The 8,196-nt window shown below is 43.9% G+C and overlaps 1 protein-coding gene across 1 annotated transcript; it reads right to left on the bottom strand.

The window, feature by feature from the left end:
• Window positions 1-1,220: 1,220 nt before the first annotated feature.
• On the bottom strand, window positions 1,221-1,914 carry LOC126191392 (protein SREK1IP1-like). Its single transcript, XM_049932251.1, has 2 exons — window positions 1,594-1,914; window positions 1,221-1,559 (listed from the first exon to the last, which is right to left on the bottom strand). Exons 1-2 carry the CDS (start codon window positions 1,893-1,895, stop codon window positions 1,436-1,438), a joined length of 426 nt encoding a protein of 141 aa, XP_049788208.1. The 5' UTR covers window positions 1,896-1,914; the 3' UTR covers window positions 1,221-1,435.
• Window positions 1,915-8,196: the final 6,282 nt, after the last annotated feature.

Genomic DNA, 8,196 nt, shown 5'->3' with positions numbered 1-8,196 from the left:
AGTACAATTTTAATGCCGCCAAGTTACATTTCGCGGAAAGATCACAAAGATAAGGTAAGAGAGATTGGGGCTCGTACAGAGGCATATAGGCAGTCATTATTCCCTCGTTCTGTTTGGAAGTGGAAAAGGGAGAGAAGATGCTAGTTGTGGTAGGAGGTACCCTCCGCCACGCACCGTATGGTGGATTGCGGAGTATGTATGTAGATGTAGATGTAGTAGCTTTTCACACTGTTGACTGTAATAATCTGCTCTTCGAAACTCTGAAAGTAGCAGGGGTAAAATGCAGTGAGCGAAAGGCTGTTTACAAACCGTACGGAAAGAAGATGGCAGTTATAAGAGTCCAAGGGCATCAAAGGGAAGCATTGGTTGAGAAGGAAGTGAGACAGGGTTGTAGCTGACCCCCATGCTATTCGGTCTGTACACTGAGAAAACAGTAAAGGAAACGAAAGTAAAATTTGTAGAAGGGATTACAAGTTCAGGGCGAAGGAATGAATTAAGACACAAAGGGATTACATACATTGGCAGCGAGCGGGCATTGATGGAAATCAATGACGAAAGTTGAAAATTTGCGCCGGACAGGGATTCGAACCCAGGTATCTTGCTTACTAGGCAGCTGTTTATACTTCATGTTATATCAGCATCTGACTGTTGAAAAACGTAGTGCAACTGTCCCACCCGCGACAATGGAATCCCCCTATTCTCCTTCAAACAGTATGCAAGAAAAATATAAAAAACAGCGACATTTGACTGTAATTATCTATAAGGTCCTTGGTGGCTCACAATGACACATTTGCCATTGTCCTGTTGGTTGCTACGACCTTAACTTCCCTCTGCACCAACTGTTCACTCAGTTAGATGGGCAACTACAAATTAATGTAAAAACGGATCCATAGTACCATTAAACAAAGTAAGAGTACCGTTTACGTGAAATTCACATTTAGAAATCCTAGGAAACAGTACGGAAATTATGCCAAACTTCAGCTATGCGACGTATCTACCACATCCCAACTAAAATGTTTCAGAAACAACAAAATAGCTCGTTTTAAAAAAACTCTCCCATTGAATCAATTTGTATATAAAAATGGGTGAAGTACGGAGATGATTAAAAAAAGGCCAGTAATTTGCGTTCAAGATACATTCAAAACCTGGTTTGTTTTCAAAAACACGGATCAATACAAAAAGGCACATCATACTTTGTTGAATGAGGTAAATTTAAAAAAAAAACCTAAAAAAATTTGCACACAAGTTCTGCATCATTCATTAGTAATCTAATCGTGTAGGTTTTTCGTCTCTCATTCGTGAACTAAACACACCTGGTTCTTCGAAATGAAAGCGTTGCATGCAACAACCAAACTGAACAAAAAAATAATTTAACACCATGTTCCACTGCGTTGATAAGTGCCAAAGGCAGTTTGCACGACGCTAATGGTGTAAATCAGTCGGATTCATTTGCACTATCATCTGAGGGGTGCGTCGATTTCTTATGTTTTTTATGCTTCTTTCTTTTATGTCTTTTGTGTTTCTTATCACTGTCACTTTCTGATTCACTATCGGTGTCACTCTCTGATCTAGAACGAGACCGGGATCTGTCACGTTCTTACGATTTTTTTCTTTATTTTCTTTTTCTTCCTCTTTTTCTTCTTAGCACTTTTCTTGGCTTTCTTCAGCTTTTTCTTTAGTTCCTTCTCACGTAATTCCGTTAACGGTGTCAAGTTATCATCAGCACTGTCGCTACTCGTACTACTAATGTCGAGGACAATTTCCTTGTTTGGATCAACCTTAAGAAAATTTCTACACTGATACGTCAAATGTCCTGCGTAGCGACATTTCTTGCATGCGGGGCGTACCGTCTCCTTTCCCTGTGGTATAAGTCGGGCAAGTATTTCTGGATCCATTCATTCCACTGTAATTACATGCACATAATCTACCTCTGGGCCATTCGGACACAGTGGGCACTGCAGCTGCGCCGACTGCCATCGCACGCCTCCCTTCAGACCCAACTCCCAACTTATGCACGCTCTACTAACGTAGTACCCGTTGCCCAGAACGTCCGTCCTCTCCTGCATGTCGTTACACTGGGACTGGACGGGGAACCCGAATCATTGTCGGGACACTGAAGTTCTGAGACCGGCGCTTCTTGATCGGACAGCCGCGTATACACCTCTGACTGTCAGGCGGCACCTGTGCCCTGTGCCCGCAATGTACCTGCTGCGCTAATTAGCCGTGGCGTGGCGGTGACGCGCGGTGGCAGCCACCACAGTGCAGCTCCCCCTCCCCCCCCCCCCCCTGACTCTCCACCACCGCCCACCAATGCAGTGCTCGCCCGCTCTCCGGCTTGCCTGACATGTCTCACACCGACAGGCCGTCCACGACTGCAACTCCACACCATTGCCGTGTGCGTTCCGCATTTAGCAGGTACGCAGGTCGCGCTACGCCCTTAAAAAATCATTGAGAAAAAAAGGGAAGGGAATCCAGCGACCTTGAGTGTACTACAGGTACAGCATATTACAGTTCTGCGTGTGTGGGTGTATGCATGAGAAAGAGAGAGAGAAACAAAGAGATGTTGGTCGGAGAAAGGAGGGCATCAAAACGGCCAGAAGGCACCTGTAACACTAGAAATGGTCACCTGGTGAGGAGTCACAGCTACCAGCACAAACACGAGGAGGTACCCAAAAAGAAACCAGAATAACATTGTCGTGGGCCGAGCTTATGTAATACGCATTTCGACCACTAGGCGTGTATAGTGCAACTCATTGCCAGTTCCGTCTCACCTGCGATGTCGACTCGCTGATTCTGTTCATCTGCAGTCATTGTTTCTTCCAGCGCTGTTTTGTTCTTGTTTGGTTTTTCATGATGGCAAGTGTATGTGAACAACGCGTAGCTGTGAAAATTTGTTTTCTATTCGGTAAATATGCTAATGAAACTGTTTTAATGTTTGAAATAGCTTACTGAGATGACGCTATGGTAAAATCTCAAGTCTGCAAGTGGTTTGCTCGATTTAGAAATAGTGACATGCCGATTGGCGACTGACCGAATCGACGAAACTATTTAAAAAAAATCGATAGCCTCTGCTCACAGACCGTTTTAAGAAGATTTAAGGAGATTGGGCAACAGTGTTCATCAAAAGAGACCCGATTTGTGGCAGATAGGAGACTGATTGTTCCAGCACGACTACGCACCTGCACCCGCAGCCATCTTAGTTAGACAGTTTTTGGCTACAAGTGACATGGTTCCAGTGCTCCACGCACCTTGCTCCCCTGAGTTGGTTCCGTGCCACTTCTTCTTATTTCCACGCATGAAAAAGGACATGAAAGGACGCCGATTTGACAACATTGAAGAAGTGAAGCAAAAAACGAGCGAGAGCAGTCAGTCATTTCTAAAGTTGATGACAAAAAAATGTTTGGAACACTAGAAGCACTGATGTGACATACGTATTGGTTGTAATGGAGAGTATTTTGAAGGGGGATAACGTTATTGTGTAAACAATTTTGAAATATACAGCTTTAAAAAAATTATTCTGTTTTTTTTTGGGCGGGGGGGGGGGGGGACAAACCCTTCGAATCACCCAATCTCTTCTGCATGAGGATCTCTGCAATGAGGAGGAACTGTATGATATAAGCCAGCCTGTGTGGCCGTGCGGTTAAAGGCGCTTCAGTCTGGAACCGCGTGACCGCTCCGGTCGCAGGTTCGAATCCTGCCTCGGGCATGGATGTGTGTGATGTCCTTAGGTTGGTTAGGTTTAAGTAGTTCTACGTTCTAGGGGACTGATGACCACAGATGTTAAGTCCCACAGCGCTCAGAGCCATTTGAACCATTTTTTTGTATGATATAAGAGAGGAAAGTAGATGTCAATTTCAAAGAAGAAGATCGTAGTACAGTTTGCAATACCTATGGAACCCTTGTGATCAAATGTGAAAAGTACCATACATAGTAGTCCTCCGAAATTTCTAAAATTACTTGCTAGATTAGAAATAAACTAATTGCTTAGTGACTAGAGCCATACTATCGGATTTAAGGTAGAATATTTATGCGTAAAGCCGGCCGTGGTGGCCGAGCGGTTCTAGGCGCTACAGTCTGGAGCCGAGCGACCGCTACGGTCACAGGTTCGAATCCTGCTCGGGCATGGATGTGTGTGATGTCCTTTGGTTAGTTAGGTTTAATTAGTTCTAAGTTCTAGGCGACTGATGACCTCAGAAGTTAAGTCGCATAGTGCTCAGAGCCATTTTAGATAGCTTAACAGCTCATGCATACAATATGCTGAAAATATTAATGTCTAGAAGAATAGGGATGAAAATATTCTGGACCCGTGGGAGACAATCAAACTGGCTATAGGAATGGCAAGAGCATCGTAAAAAGTGTTGTGAGGTTGCACTTTACAGTAGGAATCAGACTTAAGAAAAATCGAGACATCTTCATTGTTTCTTGATCTAGAAAACAGTGTCCAACACTCTACGGGGAAGTAATCATTTACCACCTTTACGTACATCCAACACGAAGCAACGGCATTAGTAGCAGCGGTCAGCTGGAGGGAAACATCCTACCAGTAGGTTTTTGTGAATTCCTTTATTGCTATAATAATATGGATATGTTGTGTGTTTCCATCGCAGCACTCCAACGTGGCTGTAACGTTATTTATATTCCATGCATTTTCATTTTAGAGACGATGTGTCGTAAATTAATAACGTTTATACTCAGGCTTCAGTTGTAGAAATTCTTATCTGAACGACAACAGCGGTAGCAGTAGTCCCTTTTCCACAGTATTTCTACAGACCTGCTGTCATTCGACTGTGTCACAGCACAGCCATATCAGCGGCGGCAGCAGGAGGTACCGGAACTGGAATCTTAGCTAAGTGTTAACAGAATACCGCCGTTCACCAATACTTATAACATGACAACATTTGGATGTAAGGGAGTGAATGTAGGCCAAGCACCTCACAATGTTATTGATGTTGAGATAGAGCGTGGTTAGCATCTTGGTGCAAGAGTAAAATATTCATGGTACAAATGGGGACATACCTGTGTAGTATGGTATGTAGAAAATGATTATTTGCACAATACCATAAACTGAATATTTATCTGTACGTACAGGCAATATTCCACAAAGTATTTTTCTTATTTGTTTCCCATTTGTAGCGATGTCGAGAAATTATTTTGTGACGTCAGATACCATGAACGTTACCCATGAGGCCGCCCCACGTTGGGCGCCAAAACTGTAGTGAACTGGTGAAATTATTTTGTGACATCAGATACCGGTCGCCCAATTCTTCTCTCTGCTGTCGAATGTGAAACGACGAGCAAACGACTCATTAGATTGCTCCACGTTAGGAGCTAACAATTACTTGATATTAATAATTAAATGAAATCACACAGAGAGGGTGCAAATTAAGGGGTTCATGTAGAATGTAAAAGATTGGTTATATGATCAAAACAAGAGGAAAACGTATTTATTTTCGTTCTGTTTACACAAACCAAAACAAAATTATAAATCTCAGGACGAATAGGACTGGGCCTAGACAAGACTCAGTTATTAAGAGGAAGAAAGAGGGAACAAATCGTCTCATCATTCTTCATTATCGTTCGTCGTATACTGCTGTTGGCGGCAGGCACCACGTCGGTACGGCCCGTCGCCTAGGAGCTGAACGGCGAGAGTTGGCTGACCTCATCAGCAATCGAGGCGTTGCGGCGGTTCCCAGGTACGATCTCCACGTTGTCTGCTATAGTTCAATTCTTTTATCTTGGCGGCTCGCGCATGCCCGACCAGACGCGGGAGATTGCTGCGTTGCCAGTTGCACACGACGCACGCGTCAAGAGAAGCTACGCCATAGTATAGCATAGTTCGCAAGCTTACGTTTAGGGGGGAGCGCGCAGTTCATGAAGTAAAGCCATCACGGCCGCATTAACCCTTTCGCTGCTACAAAGACGTGCTCCCTGCATTCCCCACTGGGCGCTATTTTGTCACTGCACTGCTCGCCTGTGCAGACACATGGTGTTCCGACTGCTTTGAAACTCTTTATCATTCGATTCCACAAAAACTATTTGGCCCAAAAATTTGATTTTTACACATCTTCTTGACTAATAACTTCCCCCCATAAATGACTTAATTTTGTTCAATGCAGTTATTATGCAGCATTAAATATAGTAAACCATTGCACGAAATTTTGAAGAGTTTGCAGAGGTAAAAGTCCATAGAGTATACTTTCCATACGGTCGATTTTAGTTGGAACAATGTTGAGAATGAAATGTGGACAAGATACCTAAATTTCATATAAAATTTACTGTATAACAATATCTCATTTAATTTAAGTACCACATCGGTGTCGTATGTAATATTGAGAAATATTCCATCTTTCGCGAATGTAACAAAAGTTTTATTTACACTGGGCACGTGAAATTTAGGTATCTTGTCCACATTTCATTCTCAACATTGTGGCAACTGAAATCGACCATACGGAAAGTATACGCTATGGACTTTTACCTCTGCAAACTCTTCAAAATTTCGTGCAATGGTTTATTACATTTAATGCTGCACAATAACTGCGTTGAGCATCGAAACAAAATTTAGTCATTTATGGGGGGAAGGTATCAGTCAAGAAGATGTGTAAAAATCAAATTTTTGGGCCCAATAGTTTTTGTGAAATCGTATGATAAGTGTGTCAAAGCAGTGGGAACACGATGTGTCTGCACAGGCGAGCAGTGCAGTGATGACAAAATCGCGCACAGCGCGGAATGCGGGGAGCACGTGTCTGCAGCAGCGAAAGGATTAATGAAGAGACAAAGCACTAGAAATTTCACAAAACGACATTGAAACGAATAAAATTCGTGAAGTAACACACTTCGATATTGTTTTTAAATAAAGAAAATATTATGCACCACACAAGGTTTGAACTCATAACCTATTTCTCTGTATTCGAACACCGTGACCGTTGCGCCATCGCAGCTCTGCAGCTAGTATAGCTCCATGTGAACTGTAACATGTCACGCAAAATACTGACAAACACTATTGGTACGACTATGAATCACTCATGCTTCGTCGAAGTACAACAGGAAATAAACAATTACCGCTGTTCTTTATTGCGAAAAAGCGGTTCGTGAGATTGATACAAACACCTTTCCTTGCTATCGCCTGAATTTGGAGTCTTATTGCTTGTTTGATTTAATTAATTAATAGAATATGAAGCAGTTGGTATAAAAAATGCTTTTTCCAAACTTTCTACAAAAGGAAGTCTGCTATCAAGACATTGCTTTTGTTCTATTACTTTACTTATGACTGAACGTTTCTCAAACTGGAGACGCTCGTCCGTGCTCTGGACTGCAATCGAGATCCGTCAACGTCGTTCTCTGTTCATTGGCTGATTGTGTTTTGTGACGTCAGATGCGCAGAACGAACCTAAACTCGGCCGCCAACATAATGACGCGCACTTTAGTCGTGGTTGCCTGGCCGAAGCTGTGCTATCACGGCGCCGGAAGGCGGATGTTCGCGCTGGGTGGGGGATAGCACACGGTCTTTCGCTTCCGCTGTATCTCCACGACTCCCCCTTTCCTCGCTTCTCATCCGTCTCCCAGCTCAACTCCTCTTCGACATATTCTTTCTTTCGGCGTTGTCATTGGCGGTCTAAATATTCAATGCAGCCCAATGACAGACCGCCGTTTCATCGCCACGCCCCTCAGTGCGGGGTGGAAATTACCTATCTGGCGTGGGCTGGCGTGTGCCTCGTGAATTGCCATCTTTACACCATTTCACAGTCTTAAGATGGTTTCCTGCATTCCGAGGCTGCTAGGAGATCAGCTACTCAACACTTCTTTATAACCGCTTTCTCTGCGTGAGCCCTGGACAGACTCGTGTTTGGCATCCGTCTCCAAATCAGCTGGCGTCCATCATTTACAAGGAATGTCCTCACTGTTGAGTAAAGCATCTTGTTAAGGATGCTGGCTTCTTTCACACGCCTACCTGCGCCAATTCCCCGCGCTTTTTCCGCACTGCTCCCTGTGCCCGTGGGGTGCTGGAATTATCGGCACAGCCCTGCTCTCTATGACAGGTAAAATGACTGCCAGCAGGCCAGAAGAACTCTGACGCATTTGCGCGCGCATTCTTAGCGTTCCGTTCTAACGGCTGCAGGTCTCCATTAGCTCTCGGCACGCTTCTCGTTGTCAGACGGACCCTTCGCTTCATGCCCTTTCTTGAGCGAGGTGGGGACG

The sequence above is a fragment of the Schistocerca cancellata genome, chromosome 6, assembly GCF_023864275.1.
Source record: "Schistocerca cancellata isolate TAMUIC-IGC-003103 chromosome 6, iqSchCanc2.1, whole genome shotgun sequence".
Lineage (NCBI taxonomy): Eukaryota > Metazoa > Arthropoda > Insecta > Orthoptera > Acrididae > Schistocerca > Schistocerca cancellata.
This window is presented reverse-complemented; position numbering and strand designations above follow the sequence as displayed.

Coding starts and splice junctions, on each gene's coding strand:
- LOC126191392 (XM_049932251.1), bottom strand. CDS start 1,895: ATGGATCCAGAAATACTTGCCCGACTTATACCACAGGGAAAGGAGACG. Junction 1,560..1,593: donor AAGAAAAAAATCGTAAGAAC/GTGACAGATCCC, acceptor TAGATCAGAGAG/TGACACCGATAGTGAATCAG.